This window comes from Dama dama, chromosome 9 (assembly GCF_033118175.1).
Source record: "Dama dama isolate Ldn47 chromosome 9, ASM3311817v1, whole genome shotgun sequence".
Taxonomy (NCBI): domain Eukaryota; kingdom Metazoa; phylum Chordata; class Mammalia; order Artiodactyla; family Cervidae; genus Dama; species Dama dama.
The window spans coordinates 24550071-24574022 of record NC_083689.1 but is presented as its reverse complement, the minus strand read 5'-3'; the positions used below and the strand labels follow the sequence as shown (position 1 = coordinate 24574022).

The 23952-nt window shown below is 56.9% G+C and overlaps 2 protein-coding genes across 2 annotated transcripts; both read right to left on the bottom strand.

Moving 5' to 3' along the window:
- Positions 1-2356: 2356 nt before the first annotated feature.
- On the bottom strand, positions 2357-3589 carry TIMM13 (translocase of inner mitochondrial membrane 13). Its single transcript, XM_061150748.1, has 3 exons — positions 3400-3589; positions 3238-3306; positions 2357-3067 (listed from the first exon to the last, which is right to left on the bottom strand). The coding sequence occupies exons 1-3, from the start codon at positions 3517-3519 to the stop codon at positions 2969-2971; spliced, it is 288 nt and encodes a 95-aa protein (XP_061006731.1). The 5' UTR covers positions 3520-3589; the 3' UTR covers positions 2357-2968.
- A 405-nt stretch (positions 3590-3994) lies between these two features.
- Positions 3995-23844, bottom strand: LMNB2 (lamin B2). Its single transcript, XM_061150747.1, has 12 exons — positions 23572-23844; positions 15016-15152; positions 11599-11755; positions 11324-11449; positions 9525-9695; positions 9310-9435; positions 8962-9182; positions 8550-8838; positions 8351-8458; positions 7737-7856; positions 7459-7572; positions 3995-6747 (listed from the first exon to the last, which is right to left on the bottom strand). The coding sequence occupies exons 1-12, from the start codon at positions 23842-23844 to the stop codon at positions 6706-6708; spliced, it is 1884 nt and encodes a 627-aa protein (XP_061006730.1). The 3' UTR covers positions 3995-6705.
- Between the last annotated feature and the right edge of the window lie 108 nt (positions 23845-23952).

Here is a 23952-nt window from a genome sequence, read left to right as displayed (position 1 = left end):
TCACGCTGCAGGCCATCCGGGCAGCTCACCTGAGTACACAGTACGGTCAGGAGGCCCCATGTCAGTGGCTCATCAAGTCCACGACCATCCCTGTTCTCCCGTCTCCTTAAATGCAGTTGAAGCTCACTCTGTCTGCCTCCGGAATAAGCCCAACACTCACCCCCCACCACCCCCCGCAAGGTCAAGGGAGTGACCCCCATGTGGGATAGAGCTACACACCCAGGTCAAGACTGGCAGACTGATTTTCTAGGGATGCCCCGAACACAAGGAAATGTCAGATGTTTGCTGGCTGTCACTGACACCCTTGCCAGCTAGACTGAGGCGTGCCCCACCCAAACAGATCCTGCCCTGGAGTTCTCCAAGACTCTGCTCAAGGAAATAACCCCTCGGTTTGGGCTTCCCAAGTCCATCCAGAGTCACGACAGGCCTGCCTTTGTTTCCCAAATTTCTAAGGAAGCCTCTAGAGGTCTAGGAATTAAGTGGGCTTTTCATGTCACTTGGAGACCACAATTGTCAGGAAAACTAAAACAAATCAAACTCTCAAAAGAAACTCAGCCAAGTAATGTCCAGACACTCATCTGCCCCGGCTCTCCCTCCCCTAGAGCACTTGTGAGAACGTGGACAGCCCCTGAGGGACACGCAGGTGGGGTCCACGTGGGGGCATGTGAGGGATGCCCCTTCCTCTAGCACCCAGCTCCAAAACCCACCTCAGGGAGACGGACGCACTGAAACACGCCTTAGAGAGGAGTCAGAGCTGTACACACCTACAAGGGTTGGAGCTGCCTCCCCTTCTGACATCACTTCACATCCTTTTCTCCCTGGGGACTGGGTTTGAGAACCTGGGACGCTGGAAATCCGCAAGACCAGTTAGACCCCCAGGTACTGCTGTAGACTGCCAGACTCCTCTGTCTGTGTGATTTTCCAGGCAAGAACACCGAAGTGAGTAGCCATTTCCTCATCCAGGGGAACACCTCGACCCAGGGATCGAACCTGCATCTCCTGCATTGCCAGGAGGATCCTTTTATCACTGAGCCACCTGGGAAGCCCAGACCATAGGTGGGCAGGACCTTCCCTAGTAATCTCAACCACCCACTCTGCCTGATGATTACAGGGCATGATTCCACGGGCCACCATGCTAAAATGACATCACCTACACCTGAGAAAGAAGTTATTGAGCCACCCACTCAACATACCAGTGAACCTGCCACAGACCTTAAGTTACCCCCCCCCCTTTTTTTTTAACCATGCCTCAAAGCTTGTGGCACCTTAGTTCCCCAATCAGGGATTGAACCCTGGTTTCCTGCAGTGAAAGCGCTGAGTCCCAATCACTGGACTGCCAGGGAAGTCCCCAGCTCACCCTTGCTTAGACAAATCCCAATTTGTGCACAATGCACGCGGCTAAGTTCTCACAACCCAGATATAACCATTCACGACATCACCCAGCCCCGAGATAGAAGAGCAACGGGACTCACTGTGGCAGGAGAAGGGATCAGTCATCAGTCTCCGACTAGCAGCCCCCTAGAGTCTCACGCAGGCCCCAGAGGATTTGTCTAAAAACATGGCGGATGCCTTACAAGGACTCCACTCTTCTCTGGACTCAGTAGCAAATATTCTCAACGACAGGCTGCCCCTTGACTATCTCCTATCTAAGGGGAAGTCTGCACAGTTAAGACCTGCTACATGGGCGTCAATCATTCTGGTCAGATCAAGGTAAACACAACACAGGTACGAGCAAGCTCAGTGGTTACACAGATATAACACACTCGGTCCCAACCCAAGCTCCATTTGGAATATGGTCAAACAGAGGCCTCCTTGGCTTAGCCCGGCTTCTTCCGTTTCTCTACCACTAACTGCTATCCTCTGCCTGCTCATCTCTGGGCAGGCCTCCTTAATTGCCTCTTCAACTTCCATTAGTGAACAGCTTGAAGTCATCAAACTTCAGGACGATTCGAATGCAAGGATGCAAGCACATGGGACTGCAGCCTGGTAACCATCACATATATTTTAGGCTCATCAGGGAACAGTTCTGCCCCCCTCAACCAGGGAACCACCACACCTGTGTTCAGCAAAAAAAACAGCCTCAGAAGTCAAACCATCTGTCCTCCAGCGTGCCTCAACAATGAGGAGCAGTGACAAGAAAAAAGGAGGCTTTGTCACCAGGGATAAGCCAGGAATTTGCTTAAAACCTGCCAACCACACCCCCCTCCCCACGTTTAGCAAGAGTTAACATAAACCTTTAAGTTCAAGGGTCCAGAGATGAAAAAGGAAACGCCCCCCGCCACACACACAAAGAAAAAAACAAGTGGAACCAGCTGAGCCCAAGATGGCAGCAATTCAAACTCCAACAGACCCTGCATCTCATTACATGTTGGTTTTACTTTATGAACGTATTAAACAACACACCTCCCAGCAGCCAGTACCATACACTAAAAGACCAAAACAGGATAAAGAGGGGGTGGTCCCCCACTCCCTCAAAAAAGCCCTGCCCCTTCCCAGGTAAACTAATAAACATGGCTCCCCATCACTGACCTCACTCCTCCCTTTAAAATTAAATCCCTCTCGCAGGGGGTTGTGAAATTCAGCCCTGAACTAGTTCAAGCTTCTCCATTCTCTGGCCACTGAAGCCTATGATGTGTCAAGCAGCACCCTCCTCCCAGGCAGACAGCGTAAGCGGGGTTGAGGCCCCACCACGGACGGTCCATACGACATAATCCGTTAACAGGCGCACAAAGGGAGGTGGCACCGCGGCCAGGGCCGCCCCCACCAAGACCCAAGCTACACCGGCTAGCAGGTGGGCGGCTAGGCGGAAAGGACGGGCAGAGTCCCAACGGTCCCAGCACCAATGTCGTCCTCACAAACATCTGGGAGGCAGTACGCACATGCAGGACCCCGCCTCACAAACAGCGTTTATGGAAATAGGTCCGGGGGTAGGGCCAGGGTGGGGGGTTGGTCTGCTGGCGCGTCGCGGTCACATGTTGGCTCGTTCCCGCTGCAGCCGCGAGTTGTAGGCACGTGACACGGTGTTCCAGGCGTCCATGTAGCGGTCCATGCACATGGCGATGCACTTCTGGGGAAGGTAAGGGCGAGCCGCTCAGGTCTGGACCTCGGCTGGTGCCCCCACCCCGGCAGCGGACTGCGCACGCGCAGCATACTCTCCACGCCGCCTCGTTAAGTCAGCGCACGCGCGGAGGCCACCCCACCGGGTCCAGCCCGCGGCCCCGCCACCCCTGGTTTTACCTGCTCCGAATTGTCCAGGGAACCCCCCGGCTTCCCGATACACTTCCGGAAGCACTTGTCCGTCATCCTCTGTGGGGACACGCGAGCCCTCAGTTGCGACACCGGCCCCGGCGGATCCCGCAGCCCTCAGCCTCCCAACCCAGCCCCCGGCCAGCCCCGGACCTGTAGCAGCTCCTGCGCGTTGGCCACGGCGATCTGCACTTTCACCTGCTCCATGATGAGCCCTGGGTCCAGCTTCCCGCCGCCAGAGCCCCCGAAATCCGAGCCGAACCCGCCCTCCATGGCTCCGCAAAGTCAACCGGACCGCCGCCGCGTGCGCCGACCCGCACTCACGCCGGAAGTCCGCTGCCCCAGGGCCCTACGGGAAATGGAGTTCCGGTGGGTGGGAGCAGGGTCCGGACTACGAGTCCCATTAGGCCGCGCGAAGCCTCCCGCGCACGAGCAGAAAGGAAGGGGCCCCGAAGTCGGGTTTCCCGTGTCGAGAGGCCCGCACCTCCGTGCTTAGGCTCCGCCCCCAAGGTCCCGCCGCGCGTGCACACTGGACGATGGGCGCGCCTACCCTGCGCTTTGCAAGCCCCGTAGCGCCAGGCCGTTAGGGGAGCAAGAGCGCTGCGGGGGGTCGGTGGATCAGATCGGGGAATGCCGAAAACCCTAGCGGTCCGCGCGGGCAGATGGGGGTCCTAAGACACCCGCTTAACTAGTGGCTTGGGCTCCTACTGCAGCAGCCTGGCGTGGGAGTAGTAACTCACGGGCAGAATTTAAAACCAAAATGTTTTATTGGATGTTGTACAAAAAAGTTTCCAGTCTTAAAATGTAGTTTACAAATCATTGGAGGAAACAAAAGATCACACGTTTGGCATGCATCTTAAAAATCACCATCTGAAATGTGTCTAGACAGCCGGCTGCTGAAACTGAGTCCCCTGGCGTGTAGTGCTGATGATCCCTTTTGGGCTCGGAGTTAAGACCTTTCCAACAGCGTTAATGTCCTTGAGGAATGGCAGTCCCCGCTCGGATGTGCTGATATAAATAGAACTGCTGGGTAGACGGTGTGGTAAAAACGAGCCCAGGTCAGAGCCTGGCTGTGATGAAAACTGAGCGCCCAGACCACGGGGAAAAAGGCGTCCGTGTCTCCCGCGCACTGGGTCCCTTCCGAGGGCTGGGCCGAGTGATTGTTCCTCTAGAAGGGTGCTTCTCCTCACATGACACGGGCTCAGAAAAAAATCGCTTCTGCATCATTTCAAGTGGCTTAAAGTTAAGCACGTTTAAGAACAAGTGCAAATTCTGTTTTTCAGGCCAAGGCTGACATTGTAACATTGGACTTTGTCCTGTGTTTCCAACTACTTGATTACCAAAGACTGTCACCAACATCCAGCCACAACTGGCCACCGGTCCAGCACACCCTCCCCTCACCAGTCAAGGGCACCCCAGCCTGCCAGGGCCACTTCCCCGGCTCCACTCAAGACCTCAGCCAGGCAATCACTGGGCGGGGATGAGACCAAGACCTGGCTGAAATCAAGAAGTCATCTTATGAGCCTGGGGGTTCTGCAGGCACTGGGCAAACCCTGGGGCTGTTTTTTAGGCCCTCTGGGCCTGCCGGTAGGGAGGGGCCCTCTCCTTTCCTTCCTGAAGTCCTCAAGCCCAGCCTTCCTGCTTCACACCCGGAATTCCAGGACACAGCTTCGATCCCCAAAGATTTCCAAAACACCCTGAAGGGTGTGGCCGAGACTAGTGCAGTTTCCACTTGTCCCAGGACCACCCAGACTCCATCATGCTCTCCAGACCCTCATGGTCCACTCAGCTCCTGTTATGCCAGGGGAAGGGAGCAGCCTGCACCCGGAAGCACTCCTGGAAGGGGGTAGGGGTGAGGGAGGGAGGGGGGTACAGAGAAGGTGCTGTCGGGACAGGACGCTTCTCAGGGGCGGCACCATTTTTCTGGAGAGGCCACCTCCCTCTACAGGGCAAGCACAGCCCTCGGGCCAAGGACTCTGGTGGCCAAGGAAAGATGCCCAGACTTAAAGCCTTGGCCTGCAGGAAGATTCTGACCTGGTAGCAGCTTGGTTTTCCCAGTGGCTGACACTTTTCTGTCCTGGGGCTTGGGCCTTCCTCACCATGAGCAGTTCCCACGGAAAGGAGGTGGATTGGCTGCTCCAGCCTTGGGTAAATCCCGAGGGGCTGGCACTCAGCCTACCTGGAAGCACGCTGCCTTCAGGGGCCATCCCGCCTCCATGGCTCAGTATTGCGTCTTTAAGACTTGAGCTGCGCTTTCTGAAGAGTCAGCCAAGGGTGCAAAGCCCACAGGGACAGAGCCCCCTGATGCCACCCCCACTGTGGGACTGTCCCAGTGACCCTTGAGTGAGCCCCTGAGGTGGGAGCCTGGCAACCTGTGTACTGACCAATGTAAAAAAATAAATATCCATTAAAAAAATAACTTCTGTGTATCTACGTGGTGCGGGTCAAAGGTGAACTGATGCAGGGAGGGGGGTCTCTGGGTGATCAAAAGCTGGGCTGTGGCATGGAGCATCCCACAGAGGTCCGGTGGCACGGGCAGGTCTGTCTAAGAAACCTCGTTTCAGCAGGAAGCTACAGAGGAACTAGTGTATCAGTGTGCACCCAAGAACACAGGAGTGGGCGTGCCCCGTGCGCAAGGCACAGAGCTGGAGCCACGGAGTCCCACGGCTCGCCCTTGTCACCCTCCGCCGACCGGAGGGCAGAAAGCGGTGTCGCACATGGCCATCATGTCCAAGGTTGTCACACTCATCCCCTTGACACTGACCTGGAGATAAGTCTCAGAGAGGAATCGTCCCCAGGTCCCAAGCTTCCTTCTTGCCTGTCCCACAGAGTGAGGAAGTTGACTGCAGAAAGGTCCAGAAACGTGAGGCTCCGGCAGCCAGAGAGGAAGCCAAGTGGCCCGCCCCACACACCCGACTCCCAAGGGCCGAGCAGAAACCGCCCGAAGCCCAGGTCTGACAGTACAAGCTGTTTCCAGCCCTCCTTCCGGTGCTCAGTTGGCTGAGCCACGGAAACTCTGCAGGGGTGCCCCTCCTCCCCACCAGGTCAGAAGCTGGATTCTCAATTTGTTTTTTTTGAAAGCTTAAATGAAACAAACAACTATGGGATCCTTATGCAGTTTCACTCTGTCCACCCCAGGCCTCCTCTCCTGCCCCGACTCCAGGCTGCAGCAGAGACCCACGCAGCTGATGGGCCTCCTCCCACCCCTGCTGGACTCCCCAAAGTCTGCTAGCCACTAGGCTCCTGGGCTGGTGGTCAGGGCACCCACACAGTCTGGTCAGTGGTGAAGGGTCCCAGGAAACCCGCCGACAGGAAAGATCAGTAGAGACCCACCCCCATGCTCTGGCAGTTTGCTTAAAAATTCTCTAGAAATGTACCAAGGATTAAAGAAGCCAATGATATAAAAATAGTTTTCAGTGGCTCTGGGTAAAGAAAGACATGTGATGAGGCGTGTTCGGCTCACATGACGCGGCAGCCTCGAGAGGTGGTCCTCGGGTCCCCCTGGAAGGAAGGATGGTGCAGTGAGGTGAGCCCGGGGTGGCAGGCACATGCCAACCTGGCCAGGCAGGTAGCTGGTGGCCCCCTGCCCTCCTACCAGGAGGGGCTGGACCAGGCTGGGGCCTGAGCCACCAGGGAAGCTCAGCTTCCAACAAGATGACCCCAGCCTCCATGGCTCCTGTTCCAGAACCTTCCATGTCTCCCTCACTCCTGTTCTGAGCCACAAGACTCATTACAATGGTCTTAGAGCCAGAAAAGCCCTGCACTCATGTCTCGTTCAGCGTGGTTCCTCAGCCCCCCATCCTCCCCACAAAATCATTATGAAGTCACCAGCATATCAGTCTGGTGGAGTCACAGTAACAGCAGGTGGGCTGAGAAGCCCTGGGGCTGTACCAGAGTCACTTTGAGATACAATCAGCTTTGCAACCCCATTCCCGGTGTCCCTAGGCGGGTACCAGAGGTCCACACAACAGGCAGGCCCAGGGGGCAGGGCAGCTGACCCCACAGCCTGTCTGCTGTGAGCTCTGTGGCCTGGGTGATGCCCAGGGCAGCTGCATGTGAACAGGGCCTGGGGTGTGTGTGTGTGTTTGAACAGGGCCTGGGGGTGTGTGTGTGTGTGTTTTAACAGGGCCTGGGGTATGTGTGTGTGTGTGTGTGTTTGAACAGGGCCTGGGGTGTGTGTGTGTGTGTATACGCGTGCCTGGGAGCCTTTACCTGCTGGTGGAAAAGATCCTCCTCTCCAAACTCAGCTGCCTCGTCCTCGCCCTCCTCCCCATTCTCGGTCTCCCGCACCACCGAAGACTGCTTCACGGTTCTCATGGCCACTTCCTGTACAAGATGAGAGCTGCAGACAAACCCCTCCCCACCCCAGGAGCCCAGCTTGCAGGGGAGGCAGTCGGACACCCAGGCCCAGGCTGCACTCATGTGCCTGGCGGCCAAGGCTCCATCCACCCAGGAGGGGCCCCAAGACCCAGGCAGCGGGAGGCACTCACCTCCCCATCAGCGTTGACCAGGGTGGTCCGGAAGCTCTCACCGGTGCCCCAGCTGTTCTGGCTTTTCCACACGAGTGTGGATGGGGGGCTGTGAGCCACCCCAGCTCCAGCTGCCCACACCTGGGGACACAGGAAGGCTTCCCTGTTAAAGTGGGCTCCAATTCTAGTGGTCACCAGCCAGCCATTCATCACAGGTCCCCTTGATGCCCTGGGTGTTTAATCCTTCTAGGACTCTTAGATCCTGCCCAGGGATGTTAGTCACTCCAGTATGGAAGAAGAGACTGAGGTTCACAGTGGCCAAGGGCTTTCATCTCAGTAAATGAGCCAGGCTGGGATCAGGTGACCTAGAGTCTGTGCCCGTGACTTTAACATGGCTGGCACTTTGCCTGCCAGCCCAGACAGACAGCCTAGACCCAGTCCCACCCATACCGCGGGCCCCTGGCACATCACTCAGGCCTCCCAAGAGCTCCAGGGAAGGCTCCGATGAAGAAATGTGGACACACAAGTGATCCGCGATCGCAGGCAGCTGTTCTCAGCGGTGGGTCCCCTGCGGTGCCTATCCCCCTGCCCCATCCCAGCTACACTTCACAACCTGCCCATCCGCAGCCACCTACCGTGACAGTCTGGCCAGCCCGCAGCACATACTTGGGGGTGAACTTGTAGGAAATCTCCTCCCCTTCCAGGACCTGCCTCTTGATCCTCCAGTTGCCCAGAGACTGATCCTGAGGAAGAGCGCTGGCGTTGGCACAGGGCTCTGGGCAACCCCGGGGGGCCTCCCCTGAGGGGGTGGCGCGGCACGGGGTGAGGCCTCACCTTGTCAGAGCTGTTCTTCAGTTGCACGAACCTGCCCTCCAGATCGATCTCCTCGATGCTGACGCTGCCTGAGGCCGAGGCCTGCTGCGCCAGGTGGAAGCTGCCGCTGCTGCTGGTACCAGTGCTGGAGCCAAGGCCACTGGAGCCCGTGCCCGGAGGCTCCTCGACCTCCAGCCGCTTCCGCTTGCTGCGGCCCGGGCGCCCGGGTGTGGACACGCTGCTGCCGCTGCTGCTCGTTGTGGCCCGTGAGATGGTGATCCGCGACGATGGGCTGGGGGACAGCTTCAGCCTGGGGGCGGGGCGGGGGGGGGCGGAGTTATCAGGGGCTGAGGTCCAGGGGTCGGGTATTGGAGGGGGAGGGACGGCGCACTCGCCCCTCCCCCTTCTCTCGCCCCGCCCCTGCCACGCCCACCTCTCCTCCTCGCCCTCCAGCAGCTTTCGGTAGGCGCTAATCTCCATGTCCAAGGCCAGCTTGACGTCCAGCAGCTCCTGGTACTCGGCCAGCTGCTGCTGCATCATGTCCCGCATCTCCATCATCTCTCGCTCTTTGGCGTCCAGCATCTTCCGGAACTTGTCCCGCTCCCCAGCCACGGTCTCCTCTAGTTCACGGATCCGGTCCTCGGCCGCGCTCGCCTGCAGCAGGGTCCACGCGCGTCATGGTGGGGAAAGCCCACCCAGCCGCAGGCCTCTGGGGCCGTGGGAGGGGATGAGGCGGGACAGGGCCCGAGGAGGGATCGGGGCTGGGGCTCTGGTGAGTCACCTGCTTCTGGAGGCCGGAGAGCTGGTAGCTGAGGGATTCGACCCGCATGCGGGCCTCCTTCAGCTCTTCCCGGGCGGCGCTGGCAGCCTTGTCATTCTGGTCGGAGCTCAGCTTGGCGTTGTCCAGCTGCGGAGACAAGGGCAGGCATGAGGGCCGGCACAGAGGGCGGGGGTGGACGGCCCAATGCCCACCGGCAGGCATGCTTGCGTGCGCACCTTGGCTTGGTAGGTCTGCTCCAGCTCCAGACGGTACAGCCGCACTTGCTCGTCGTGCTGGGCGCGCAGCTCCTCCAGCGCCTGGGCCATCTTGAAGTCATACTCCTGCTGCCGGCTGCTGTCCACCTCCACCAGGCGGCGCTCGTGCCGCCGCCGCGTCTCACGCACTTCCTGCAGACATAGTCCCGCGCTCACTGACTGCCTTGGTCCTGTCACAGGCGTCCCTGACTCTCCCCCGCAGCAGGAACGAGGGCGCCCAATTCTGCCACTGGTGGCCCTCTGGGGTAGACCCGGGCCACCTGTTCACACCCACACCACGATTCACAACCACCCAAGAACCATGACCCAGAGCCCCCAGCTGACTGCCGATTAACACACCTATGCCTTCACACACAGGAGCATCACTCAGCCCTGAAAAGGAGAGAAGCCCTGATACTCCCTACCACGTGGACGGACCCTGAGAACAGGATGCTCAGTGAGAGAAGCAGACACAGAAGGACACACAGGGTGTGATTCCACTGATGGGAAACGTCCAGAGAAGGCTGATCCACAGAAAGAGTGGGTTCCTGGTTGTCAGGGGCTAGGGGAGGGGATGGGGGTGACTGCTGATGGGGGTGGGCTTCTATTGCGGTGATGGAATGTTCTGGAACTAAACAGTGATGGTTGAACGATCCTCTACTAAATTTCATTAAATTGTATGTTTTAAAAATAGTTTTGTTATATAGGAAAACTGGAAGAATGCTAATGGAAGCACCTACAGAATTTCTTTTGGGGGTAATGTTCTGGAATTAAGGGGATGGCTGCACAGCTCTGGGAATGGACTAAGATCCAGTCTACATGGTAAACTTTGAAAGCTTTCTGGTAGGGGACTATTTCAATAAAGCTGTTAATAAAAAAAAGAATTCTTAAAAAAAAAAAAAAATTCCTAATGTGGCCGATCACAGGGGCCTGGGATCTAGGATAGAACAGCAGTGGGTCATGGCAGTGACCAGCTGGCCCTGACCGCACGCACCAGGAGCTGACTAGGCAGTGGTGGGGTCAAGGGCAGGTGGGGAAGCCCCACTTGACAAAACTCCCTGCACAGACGTCAGTCACATGTGTCTGGCCCCCGTGGGTGAAGACAACAGGAACGTGTCCACAGGAAGCCACTGCGTTCACAAACAGCCAAGGAGCACAGTGTACCCTCAGCCCGTACCCCACCCCTGGCCCACCTCAGGGGCCCTCCCGCCCCCTAGGCCTCCTCACGGGATCCAGGGCGGCTCTGGCTGCAGCAGGGCCCGGCAGGAGCTGGAGGCCACTCCACAGTTGCATGGGCATCTCACCCGACCGCACACTGTAGTGAGCCTGGCAGTGGCTGCCTCCGGGTTCCATCTGGGCTATGACAGCACAAAGGGCCAGGACCAGGTGGGAGGCCAGTGGGGGCAGGGCCTAGTCAGTCCTGCCAAACCAGGGAGCCGAGGCCCAGAGGCAAGGAGGCCGGGGAAAGTCTGCAGGAGCCTGAATGATGACCCCGAGAAACATGCCCATGTGCTGATCCCCAGGGTCTGCCAATGTAGCCTTCCTGGACAAAGGTCTTTGCAGGTGTGATTAAGATACAGGGCTCAAGACCATCCTGGACTAGCCGGGTGGCCCCAAACCCAAGGACAAGTGTCGCTATAAAGAGACGCAGATGCAGAGAGAGACAGAGAAGACAGCGGCGTGATGATGGAGGCAAGTATCAGATGAGTCCCTGAGGCAGGGAAAAGCGGGAAGTGGGGGAACACCCTGGCTCCTGCAAGGGGGTGGGGGGAATGACCCACCTCCTCAAAGACATCCTTGCGGAAGGCCAGCTCCTCCTGCAGGCTCTGGCAGCGGTTCTCCAGGTCCACGCGCATCAGTGTCTCCTTCTCCAGCTGCTTCTTAGCCACCGCGTGCCCATCCTCTGCCTGGAAATGCAGGACAAGCAGCTGGTGACACTGTCTGCCGCCACGTAAGGTCCTCGGGGATCTCCTGAGCCTCCGAACTCCCCTGGGGTATGGACTGGGCAGGGGTGGGGGTGAAGGGGGAGCCCACAGCCTTCACTGCCTGCAGCTACCTTAGCCAGCTGGGCCCGCAGCTCTGCCACATCGTTCTCCAGGGTGCGCTTGTCGCTAAGTGCAGCCGCTAGCTCAGCCTCGCTTCGGTGGAACACGGACTCCAGGTCCCTGACGCGGCCCTGGGCCACTGTGAGCTCGCCCTCCTTCTTCTTGGTGCTGAAAGTCAGGAGCAGAAGTTAGTAGGCAGCACTGACCCCAAGGACAAGTTCATGGCTGCCTCGGGGCCCAGACCCTCACCTACCCATGCTCTCAGTACCAGAGCCTCATCTGTCAGCACCAAAGGGGCCCTGTCTTCAAATCCGCTCTGCCCCACAGGGACCCCGCCAGCCACTCAAAATAACCCTCAAGATGTGGGTTTTCATGTCCTTTTCCCTGACTTTTGGGCACAGGAGGAGGGACCATTTACAGGAGAACTCTGATTTTTTTTTTTTTTAATGTATAATTTACTAAAGTAACAAATTAAAACTCTGGCCTTTTAAACGTTGATCTCATTTGTAAAGTTAAGCTATTTCAGGCAGGCTCCCTGAACTTCTAATAGATATCTCCAATGTGAAACATCTAAGATGCCAGAGACTTTCTAAATACACAACTCTCTCTTTTGTTTTTTGGCTGCACTGTGCAGCATATGGCATCTTAGTTCCCTGACCAGGGAGCGAACCCAGGTTCCCGGCACTGGAAGATCGGAGTTAGCCACTGGCCCACCAGAGAAGTACCAACATACAACTCTTAATAGCGTGAACATTTCTGAATGGTGCTCTAAATCTCTTTGGGGTTGAAAGCTACCCACTTCCCCACCAAGGAACTGAAACTGCGCCCTGCCCAGCACCAGTGGGGACAGCACAGTGGTGGCTGGATCAGCATCACCCTTCCTGGGTCCTGATGACCACAGACGTCCCCAGACATCGCCCGGTGTCGCCAGGGCGACAGGAGCAGAGGCATCAGGAAATGTGGAGAATCTCTCAACACTGTCACCCTGTGCTACGGAGCTGAAGAAGGACACAGAATGGTCCGGGAAGCAGGGGTGCTGGCGACCCTCAGTGGCTTAAGTTTCTGATGCTTGACAGCTTAAGGGTACAAAGTTCCTCCCCTGGACCGTAATTCCTGGAGGATTAGGCAGGAGAGCCCAGCCTGTCAGGTCCTCCACCCGCGTTTCCATCATCACAGGGTTTTCGCAGTACTCATGGTTGAAAAATAGAAAAGCACAGGCTGTCACCTCACAGCAGGTACACCCTGTTCAGGGTCACGGGCCACCCACACCGTCTGCAAGGGCTCTGAGCCCAAGAGCAGGAAGTAAGGCCGGTAGGCAAATCGCCTGCAGACCCAAGTACTCGAGACTGGGGAAGCCTTTCCTCGAGAGCGGGGGCCAAGGTAAGTCACCGGCCCGGGTGCCCGATGGAGGGGCAGAGCTGTCACTGAAGCCGTCACAGGAGCCTGTGACAGGCCCAGGCCCTGGGGAGGCGTCGTGACACATGTGACATCAATGCCAGGCTCGAGCTAGACAAAGCGTTCTGTTATCTAAGGGTGCCCACCCTGAGGGTAAATTAAGAAAGGCGGAAAAGCATGCCCCAGATCGGCCTCAGAGGTTCTGTCTGCGCAGAGGCTCACAGAGACTCTCATTTTTCTCCCTTTAAAATGTTACTTCTGTATTTTGGCTGTGCTGGGTCTTCACTGCTGCGCAGGCTTTTCTCTAGTTGTGGCAAGTGGGGGCTACTCTCTAGTTGTGGTGTGAGGGTTCTCTTATTGCACAGCATGGGCTCTAGGGCACACAGGCTTCAGTGGTTGCGACTTGCAGGCTCTAGAGCACAGGCTTGGCAGTTGCGGTGCACAGGCTCAGCTGCTCTGAGGTGTGTGGGATCCTCCCAGACCGGAGATGGAAACCGTGTCCCCTGCATTGGCAGGTGGGCTCTTTACCACTGAGCCACCGGGGAAGCCCTCGTTTTTCTCCTTAAGTTAACTGCGTTATCGGCCTTCTCACCAGGGAGCATCTATGACTCTGACAAGCAGAAACCTGACTTCTCAGCCCACCCAAGGAGTCACACGCAGGTTCAGGGTGTCTGGAAGATTCCAGAACCTGTGTGGATGTGAGAGAGAGACAGGCTGGGGGAATTCCAGAATTCTCCAGCATTCATTCTCTTGCTCTTCTCCAAAAAGCATGTCACTTTTTAATTCACAGTCATAACACATGGATGGGCTGTCCTGTCTACCTGGCCCCTTGAAAAGCACAGGTGGCCCTATTGCCTCGCCAGACACCAGGTGACCGTGTCGCGCGGGTCTGCCTCTGGGCTCGCTGCTCTGCTCCAGGCGGGAACCAGAAACGCCCCGCTAAGTGACAGGGGACAGTCCGCGGAGGCGGCACACGCTGGTCCCAACCGTAGGGCATTGTGGAAACGGCAGCGCTGTGGAGAGGAAGGACCCCTGGCCTCCAGGGGCTGGCGGTGTGGGGAGGCGCAGATTTTGAGGGCAGGGACCACGCCCTGTGACACGATGTGCACATTAGGTGAGCACCATGCTAGTGCACACGTGTCCACACCCAGACCGCACGGGACACCAAGGGCCAGCCCCTGTGTGAGGTGGGACTCAGCTGATGAAAATGTGTTCACATGGGCTCATCAGTTGTAACAATGTAGCACACCCGTTACCGGGAGATGCTCGCAACAGGGGACCCTGGAGGGGGGTCTGGGGCACCCTGTGTTTTCCACTCATTCTCCTGCAAAACTAAAACCGCTCCTCCCCAAAAAAGTAAAAAAGTCTAATTAGAAAAGAAGAATCCCACACACATGAAGGCAGCCCTCAGCTGCCGCCGGGACTGTGAACGGCGCCTCCGGAGCTGGTTCCGCTGAGCCGGGGGACCCTGGCCGAGTCTCCAGACCTCGTGCTCAGCGTCCCTGTAGCCAGTCTGGCCTGCCGGGGTCGCCGTGAACAAGGGTGGAGGGGTCCTGATCTAAACACTCGCTGAGTTCACGTCACTTCATTCCTTCTGCTGCCGTCACCACCAGCGCTGCCTCGTTCTCCAGACTTGTGACACTCTTACTGGGGAGCAGCCAGGAGATGGTGCTTTGCGGTTGGGAAGAGAAGGTCACCCACCGCTCCCCGGCTTCCCAGGGCGGGCACAAGGGGGGAAAGGGGGTCAAGGCTGGCTCTGTGGCCTAGAGCACCTCTTCGCTGGGGAAGGGTTGGGGGCGTGGTGGTGCCAGCTACCAGGGGATTCAGTCCCAGGGGAGCTACTGAGGTTTCACCTCCGGAGGCCAATTCTTTGGAGGGGATAATGGTGCTGGACAGGGCAGCCAGAGGGCCAGGCCCCAGAATCCACACGGCCCGCTCCCAGGAGGGCCCTGCAAGTCGGGGCCCTCCCACCACACACAGGGTGACGACCCCCGCCTCCTGCCCCATGCGCGGTCACACCGCCACAGCCCCACCTCTTGGTGGCCTCCTCCAGGTCGGCCCTCAGCTTGCCCATTTCAATCTGCAGGCAGGCACGGTCCCGGGCCGTCTCGTCCAGGACCCGGCGGGCGTCGGCCAGCTCCGCTTCATACAATGTCTTGATGCCGCTCACCTGTGGGGACAGCGGGCTGAGGTGAAGCCCTCTTCCCCACCAACACAGTGCCACTTACCGGCATGGGCCCCCCCGGCGGGGCCCCCCTGCAGCCTGCCCAGGTCACACCTGTCAGCTGGACACACACTCAGGTCTCCCTGCTCTACCCCAAGGGGCCCGGAGCTGTGCACATATTTAAAAGTATCAGGGACCAAAAGGACAGGGAGATGCCATCTGCCCCCATAAGGATGGCCATCACAGAGACCACAGCAAGTGTCAGGAGGATGGGGAGAAGCTGGCACCCCCATGCATGGCAGAGGGGGCTGGTGCCGCCATCATGGAAGACAGGTTGGCAGTTCCTCAGGTGGACAAACAGCAACCACCGACCCAGCAATGCCACCCCCACCGCCCGCTGGCATCTACCTGGGAGAAGTAACACACGTGTACACAAAACCCATGCACACACGTTCACAGCCACGTCACTGCTAACAGCCCCAAAGGGGAAACACCCTAAGGGCCCATCAGCAGGTGATGGATGGACACAGTGCGGTCCCTCCACACCTGGGGCATCCCTCAGCCCTGAAAAGTGGTGAAGCCCAGACACTCGCTACCACGTGGACAGGCCCTGAGGACACGATGCTCAGTGAGAGAAGCAGACACAGGACACACACGGTGCGATTCCACTGATGGGAAACGTGCAGAACAGGCCGATCCACAGACACAGGGAGTGGGCTCCTGGTTGTCAGGGGCTGGGGGAGGAGTATGGGGGGAGGAGAACGCTATGGGGACGAGGTTTCCTTTTTAAGTGCGATCCTTGTTAGAGATACAGATGAACGTGGGCAAACTCCAGGAGATGGTGAGTGACAGGGAAGCCTGGCATGCGGAAATCCATGGGGTCAAGAAAGAGTCGGACATGACTTAGCAACTGAACATCAACAACATAATTGATGTACCACACCATATGAGTTATAGGTGTACAACATAGTAATTCACAATTTGTAAAGGTTATTCTCCATTTATACTTATTATAAAATATTGAGTATACCCCCTGTGTTGTAAGTATATCCCTGTAGTTTATATACTTTATACATAGTGGTTTGTTCCTCTTAATTCCCTACCACTATGTTGCCCCTCCCCAGGAAGGAGCTTCCTTTAGGGGAATGGAATGTTCTGGAATTAGAAGTGATGGCTACCCAGTTGTAAATCAATTAAATACCACCGAACTTAAAGAGTTTAATTGGATGAATTGCATGAGATGGGAATTCTGCCTCTATGAGCCGGTTACAGGGGTTTCCCTGGCGGCTCAACGGTAAAGAACCTGCCTGCCAAAGAAGAAGACCCAGGTTTGATCCCTGGGTCACAAAGATTCCCTGGAGAAGGGAATGGAAACCCACCCCAGTATCCTTGTCTGGGAAATCCCATGGACAGAGGAGCCTGATGGGCTACAGTCCACGGGTTGCGGAGTCAGACGCGACTGAGCAACTAACAAAAAAAGCAGTTAAAACCCTTCCTGGGACTGACAAAAGGCCAACAGAGGGTGACAAGGCAGCTAGCTTTGCAAGTGGCCAAATCCTTCAAGCGAGGCTTCAACAGTATGTGAACAGAGAAATTCCAGATGTATAAGCTGGATTTAGAAAAGGCAGAGGAACCAGAGATCAAATTGACAACATCCACTGGATCACAGAAAAAACTAGAGAATTTCAGAAAAACATCTGCTTCATTGACTATGCTAAAGCCTTTGACTGTATAGATCACAACAAACTGTGGAAAATTCTTAAAGAGATGGGAGTGGAAAATTCTTAAAGAGATGGGAATACCAGAACACCTTACCTGCCTCCTACAAAACCTGTACGCAGGTCAAGAAGCAACAGTTAGAACTGGACATGGAACAACAGACTGGTTCAAAATTGGAAAAGGAGTATGTCAGGGCTGTATATTGTCATCCTGCTTATTTAATTTACATGCAGAGTACATCATGCAAAATACCCGGCTGGATGAAGCACAAGCTGGAATCAAGATTGCTGGGAGAAATATCAATAACCTTAGATATGCAGATGACACCACCCTTATGACAGAAAGCAAAGAGGAAATAGACTCCTGATGAAGGTGAAAGAGGAGAGTGAAAAAGCTGGCTTAAAACTCAACATTCAAAAAACGAATATCATGGCATCCAATCCCATCACTTCTCAGAAAATGGATGGGGAAACAAGGGAAACAGTGAGAGACTTTATTTTCTTGGGCTCCAAAATCACTGTGGATAGTGACTGCAACCATGAAATTAAAAGACCCTTGCTCCTTAGAAGAAAAGCAGTCACAAGCCTAGACATCATATTAAAAAGCTGAGACATTACTTTGCCTACAAAGGTCCGTCTAGTCCAAGCTATAGTTTTTCCAGTAGTTGTGTATGGATGTGAGAACTGGACAATAAAAAAAGCTGAGTGTCTTCGAACTGTGGTGCTGGAGAAGACTCTTGGGAGTCCCTTGGACTGCAAGGAGGTCAAACCAGCCAATTCTAAAGGACATCAACCCTGAATATTCATTGGAAGAAATGACACCAAAGCTGAAACTCCGAGTACTCTGGCCGCCTGATGTGCAGGGCCGACTCCCTGGAAAAGACCCTGATGCTGGGAAAGATTGAAGGCAGGAGGAGAAGGGGACAACAGAGCATAGGATGAGATGGTTGGATGGCATCACCTACTCAATGGACACGAGTTTAAGCAAGCTCCGGGAGATAGTGAAGGATGGGGAAGCCTGGCGTGCTGCAGTACATGGGGCTGCAAAGAGTCAGAATGACTGAACAGCTGAACAACTACCACCACTTCCCACAAAGCTGCAAGACAGCAGTGAGTGTCTGTGCCCGGGCTCAGACGGCGGCTCAGAGCCGGTGAGGGGCCCTCCTTCCACAGGAAAGGCCCACAGGAGCTGCCTGGGCCCTGCCGCTTGGTGGGGGGATCACTATCCTGGTCTGCCTGAGACCTGGGAATTCTCAGGTGTGGGGTTTTTAGAGTTAAAACCAGAGTGTCCCAGGCAGGTCAGGACCAGCCTGTGCGTGTTGGATTTGATAGCGGGTCTGAGACCCCCACCCTCTCCAGCCCTCCCGCCGCAGTCCAGCTCTCCTCATCATTTCATCCCACAAGTGTGGACTCTTAGTCATTTCACAGATGGGGAAACTGAGGCACGGGACAGCACACCGCCCTCTCCTGTTGGTACAGGCCAGAGAGGTCTGCTGGGGACAGTTCTGAGAGAGACACACGTGGGGATCAAGATGAAACAAGCCTCTCCCTCCTGTGCTCTGTTCACCCCGCCCCATCTCCACCTTCTGGAATAAACCCACCATCACCAAGAGCGGCCAACCTCACTGTCTAAGGGTAGCTGGGCACCCAGGTTCACAGGAGTGTCTCTGCCCTGTCTCCCACCATCTCATCTTCCAGAACTTTCCTGACCCCAAAGGAGGGCCTGGCACCCAGGCTGCAGTCTCGGACAAGATCTCTGGCCCCACAGACTGGCTCCTACTGGGCTTTCTTCCCCAGCTTCCCCTTTCGGCAGGAGGAGCACTGAAGGCCAAGACAGCAGAAAACAAAGGCGAGATCAGATGGGAAGCTGTCCCTCCCTGAGAGCCCAGGGTGAAGGGAACCCCGCACGCACACCTGACACTTAACTGACAGTGACTTCAGAGTTAATTTTGATTTTTTAAATATCTCATTAAGATGCCACTCATGGGGATTTCCCTGATGGTCCAGTGGTTAAGACTGTGCTTCCAATTCAAGGGGAATAGGTTTGACTCCTAGTCAGGGAACTAAGATCCCACATGCCATGAGGTGAGGCCAAAACAAACAAACAAAAAGCAAAAAGGAAAGAAAACAACAATGTATAGCCCTTATTTAAAATACTTTGTTGCTAAAAAATGCCAACTGTCAATTGAGCCTCAGTGACTTGTAATCCTTTTGCAATAGTGACATCAAAGGTCACTGATCACTCTGACAAATACTACAAATGAGAAAGTCGGAAATATCTCAAGAACTATCAAAATGTGACACAGAGACGCAAAGAGGGCAAATAATGCTGGAAAAAAATAGCATCGACAGCTTTTTTTTTTTTGGCTGCACAGCTGTGGGATCCTAGTTCCCTGAGCAGGGACTGAACCAACACACCTGCAAAGAAGCACAGAGTCTTCACCGCTGGACTGCCAGGGAAGCCCTGCACCAACAGACTTGCCAGAGGCAGGGTTGCCGCAGACCTTCTATTAAAAAACTGTGTCTCAGTCAGATGATCCACTATAGCCAGGCCCACAGCACAAAACCCCAGCCACCCGCCTGCGGGACTAGAACGGCTTTTATATTTTTAAATGGCTGAGTAGAAAAAAACAAAAAAATATTTCATGATACAGGTACCCATATGAAATGCACACTTCAGTGTGCACAAATAAAGCTTTATTGGCACGCACCCTGGCCCGCCCCTCCGTGTACTGTCCGTGGCAGCTTCCCCGCCAGCCGTGATGCCCGAGTTGAGTGCTTACACTTGAGACCCACAGAGCTGAAACCCCAGCCTTTTCCCAAAAACTTCTACCAAACCTGGAACCTGATCTATGGCACCAGGACGATGGAGAAAACTCTGCAGAGGAGGACGCGAGGTCACAAAGGCTCTTTCAGAGCAGGGAACAGGTGTTCCCGGCAGGCCTGTGCCTCCATGTGCTACGATGCTTGGGGTGTCCCGTGGGAGCCCCGGGCACAGCTCTGGCTTTTGTTCTGTCTTTAACGGCCGGCGCTGCACAAGTGTAAAACTTGAGGAATCCCAACAGATGCGTTAGCAAGTGTGGCCGTGAAGGGAGCAGAGTTCGCATGACCTGAGGTAGCCTTTTCCTAGGGTCCCAGACTTGCCCTGTGAGGCCCTGCCTGTGTCCCCAGGGACAAAACTGCCCCGGAGTTGACAACCACTGCCAAACTCCACAAACCCTGACCCTCCGCAAACCCTCCAACTCCCAGAGCCCAGCTCCTGCTCCCTGGGTCCACCTGGGGAGCACCCGCCCCCTGATCCCCACAGCAACAGGATACCTGGGCAGGAAGGGAAAAAATGTGAAGCCTAGGGGAACTCAACACCTGGTTGGGGGCTCCCTGGAGAACCCCCTTTCCTTCCTGGTCTACTCAAGCCACCCCCTGCCTCCCAGCACCCAAGACTCTTCCCATACAGAAATCTGGCCAGCCCTCAGCCTCCCAGAAATCCTTCAGGTACGCACGTGGCCATTCACCCTGTACAGCTCACCAGGCCAAAACACCCATCATCTGATTTCTGATGGGAAAGGCAAACATCCGCACACGACCAGCGAGGGTCTGCGGACCAGAACGTAACTTTTACCTTAGGCACCTGAACCCTCTGCGCTGATTACAAGTACGCTCACATTTTAAACAGCATCACCACTGGGTTCCTTAAGTGGCTTCTCAGCTTTGACACTAATGGCATTTGGGGCTGGATCATTCTCTGTAGGGAGATGTCCTGGGCTCTGGGGGGAGGAGTGTGTGTGGGGCAGCCTTCCTGGATCCACTGCCTTGATGCCAGGAGTCCCCCAGTGTGACAACCACAGACGTCTCTAGCCATCACCCAGTGTCCCCTGGGGGCAGATTCTTCCAGGTGAGAAGCTGCCATCCAGGTCAGAGGCCTGACACACCATGCCCTCCCACAGCCCTTGGCCACTTCCAGGTCACTCCCTCCACACAGCACACATGACCAGCCCACCTCACTGCTCCAGCAGGTTACTGGTTCCCTCCACTGACCAGCTGAGGGGGCATTTGTCACCTCACCCCCAAGTTCCAGATCAGGCTGGTGGGAACGGCCCACTCCTGCTGTGAACAAACACCTGTCATCTGGGTGGCTCCAGATCCTGGGCACAGCCCTGGGGGGCACCGTGTGGCGGGGCCCCTCCCGCTCCCACCCGGCAGTCCTGCGTCCCAACCAGCACGGGCAGCCGAGAAGTAAACCATGCCACTGCCTAGACACGTGGACAGCATCGAGTTCCCCGGGCACCTGCGCTCTCGGGCACCACACTCATCCAGTGGGGCCGGCACCCCACGTCCACTGCCTGCAGGTGGGAGGAGAGGCCGGGGTGAAGAACCCAGCACTGACCAGCCCAGCAGGCAGAACTTGGGCCTGCACTCCGAGGACCCGCATGCACTGCTGAGGCGGCACCACTGGGGCAGCCACTCCAGTCCCATCACACAGACGACAAAACCAAGCTTCCGCGGGGCTGAGTGACCCACCCAAGGTCACAGATTAAAAGCAGGGTTTGGATCCCAAGCTTTAATCTAATCCCAGATGACCTAACACACTACCAACCACCAGACACCTGAGACACACTTTCGGGCCCATCCTGATCCCGGGGACCCAGGCAGGGGCAACAGAACCCACGGAGTGTTCCCTCAGGGCACTGTCATGTACTTTATTGCCTTTATTCTATAAAACAAACATGAATTCATGGTGGCCCCACATACAAGCCCCCAAAATAGGTATTTATTATTACTTGCACTTTACAAAAGAGGCAGTGAGCTCAGAGAGGTTAAGTGATCTGCCCAAGGTTATACACACAGTGAGTGGCTCCCAGAAATGACCACCCCCAGCTCCCACCCCGCCATGCTCTCCTCCCAGAGGTCGTCACTGCGCCCATTCTTCGGAGAGGAAAGCTGAGGCTCCAAGCACTAAGTGCCAGCTTCAGGTCCTGGCTCTCCCACCGGGCCCACGGGGAACCACATGGTGGCCCCCTCCCCCTTATTCTGAGGGCCTGCCCTTGGGTTGGGGGGGGCCTGTGGGAGAAAAGGAGCCCCCTAGGTTGGCAGCCAGTCATGATACACCCCACCCAGGATCCCCAGACCCCTGCCCTCACACCCACTTGGGGGGCAGGGCTTATCCAGCCCCTGCCCCGTCAGGTGCACCAAAACTTCTCCTGGTTCCCCAAGGCCTGACACTTCCCCCGCCCCTCACACCCCCCAGGACAGGGCAGAAGCTACCAGACTCTCGTAGGCTCCTGCCCATTAGACAAGGGGGTCCCAGGGCCCAACGAAGGGCCTTCCAAATTTCCCAAGGGACCAGGGAGACACTGGACTCCCCTGCTCTGACCCCTACCCCCCAGGTCCTAGTAAAAGACTGAACTTACTGCCTGTGCTGTGCTGTGTTTAGTCACCTAGCCATGTCTGACTCTTTGTGACCCCATGGACTGAAGCACCCTAGGCTCCCCTGTCCATGGGGATTCTCCAAGCAAAAATACTGGAGTGGGTTGCCATGCCCTTTTCCAGGGAATCTTCCCAAACCAGGAATCAAACCCAGGTCTCCCACATTGCAGGCAGATTCTTTATGCCCCAGGTCCTGGTAAAAGACTGAATTTACTGCCTAATCCCACTCAATCCCCAAACTCCCCAGGATTCATCATGGGACTCCTGCAAAGTTCAAGGAGAACTGAGACCACTGACTCACCCCAGACCCTCCACTCCTCCTCAGAGACTGGAGAAATCTCCCCCAAGTTTTCTTGTAGAACACCCAAACACATCCCTGAAGACTCTCCACAACTCCTTTTGTTGGGGGGGGGGGTCCACCCTGGCTCACGCCCCATCACTCAGGAGCTCCCCGGATCTCCTCAGATCCCTTGGTAGGCAGAGCCTGCTCCATCTCCCCCTATCCTCCAAGGTCCCCTGGGGACCCTTCAAAGGGTGGGGCCTGCCCAGGTTGCATCCCTCAATCAGGGCACCTCCCACCAACCCTTGGGGACACCTCAGAGGGGGAGACTACCCTAATGGACCCCTCACTCGGGGCCCCCCCCAATCCCGAGTCCACTTCAGGGGACAGGTCAGCCCCAAACTCAAGGGATACAGGAAACACCCTGGAGACCCCTGGTGGGTGGGGGGACCTGCCCCAGGGTGCAGCCCTCACTCAGGGTCCCCCAGCCCCCCCTGGGTACCCACCAGAGAACACGACTCACCCTAGCCTGCACCCCTGTCTCAGGGGATCCCCAGAGCGGCAGGGATCCCTCGGGGGCGGAGCTAGTGCCAGTCTCCACCTCTTGCATGGGGTAGGGGCGGCAGAAACCCTTGGGGATCCCTCGTAGGCGCCCGCCCCAGCCCCCACCCCTCACTGAGAGCCCCTTGAACCTTCCCAGGGGCCCCTTAGGCATGCACCCCTCACTCGAGAGACCCTGAGAAGTTCCCGGACTCCTCGGTGGGCGGGGCAGGAACCAGTCTACCTCTCGCACGGGAGAAGTCCCCGAAACCCTCGAGGACCCTCAGAGGCCGCGGCTCAGTCAAGCGTGTGACCCTCGCGCGGGGCCCCCGAAGCTCCCTGGGAACCCCTTGGTGGGCAGGGCCCGCCCCAGTCTCCCCCTGTCGCAGGAGCTTCCCCGAAACCCCCGGGGACCCTGAGAGACCGGCCCGCCCCAGCGGGGGCCCCCGGCGCCTGCGCTCACCTCGCGCGTGGTCACCTCCTCCCGTTCGGAGATCTTGAGCTGCAGCCGGTCGTTCTCCAGCTCCAGCGCGCGGACGCGGTCGATGTAGTGCGCCAGGCGGTCATTGAGCTCGCGCAGCTCCTCCTTCTCCTGCAGCCGCGACAGGCGCGTGGGAGACAGCGGCGTGGAGGGCCCGCCCGCGCGGCCGGCCTGCGGCGTGGCCATGGCGGCGGCGGCAGCAGCCGTTCGGGGTCCGCGCTGCTCGGAACGGCGGCCGCGGCTCGGCGGGCTCATTCAATCCGCGCCGCCGACCAAGATGGCGCCCGTCGCCCGCCGCCGCCGCCGCGACGGGGCAGCCTGGGACTTGTAGTCCGGCCGGCGCCGTGCGCAGCACGCCGGGAG

Bases quoted from the DNA above. Each gene is read 5' to 3' on its own strand.
- TIMM13 (XM_061150748.1), bottom strand. From the start codon at position 3,519: ATGGAGGGCGGGTTCGGCTCGGATTTCGGGGGCTCTGGCGGCGGGAAG. The intron at 3,307-3,399 runs GTCCGGGGCTGG...GTGTCCCCACAG, and splicing joins ACGCGCAGGAGCTGCTACAG to AGGATGACGGACAAGTGCTT. The intron at 3,068-3,237 runs GTAAAACCAGGG...TACCTTCCCCAG, and splicing joins CCCTGGACAATTCGGAGCAG to AAGTGCATCGCCATGTGCAT.
- LMNB2 (XM_061150747.1), bottom strand. From the start codon at position 23,844: ATGAGCCCGCCGAGCCGCGGCCGCCGTTCCGAGCAGCGCGGACCCCGA. The intron at 7,573-7,736 runs GTGAGTGCCTCC...CATCTTGTACAG, and splicing joins TGGTCAACGCTGATGGGGAG to GAAGTGGCCATGAGAACCGT. The intron at 6,748-7,458 runs GTAAAGGCTCCC...CCTTCCTTCCAG, and splicing joins AGGATCTTTTCCACCAGCAG to GGGGACCCGAGGACCACCTC.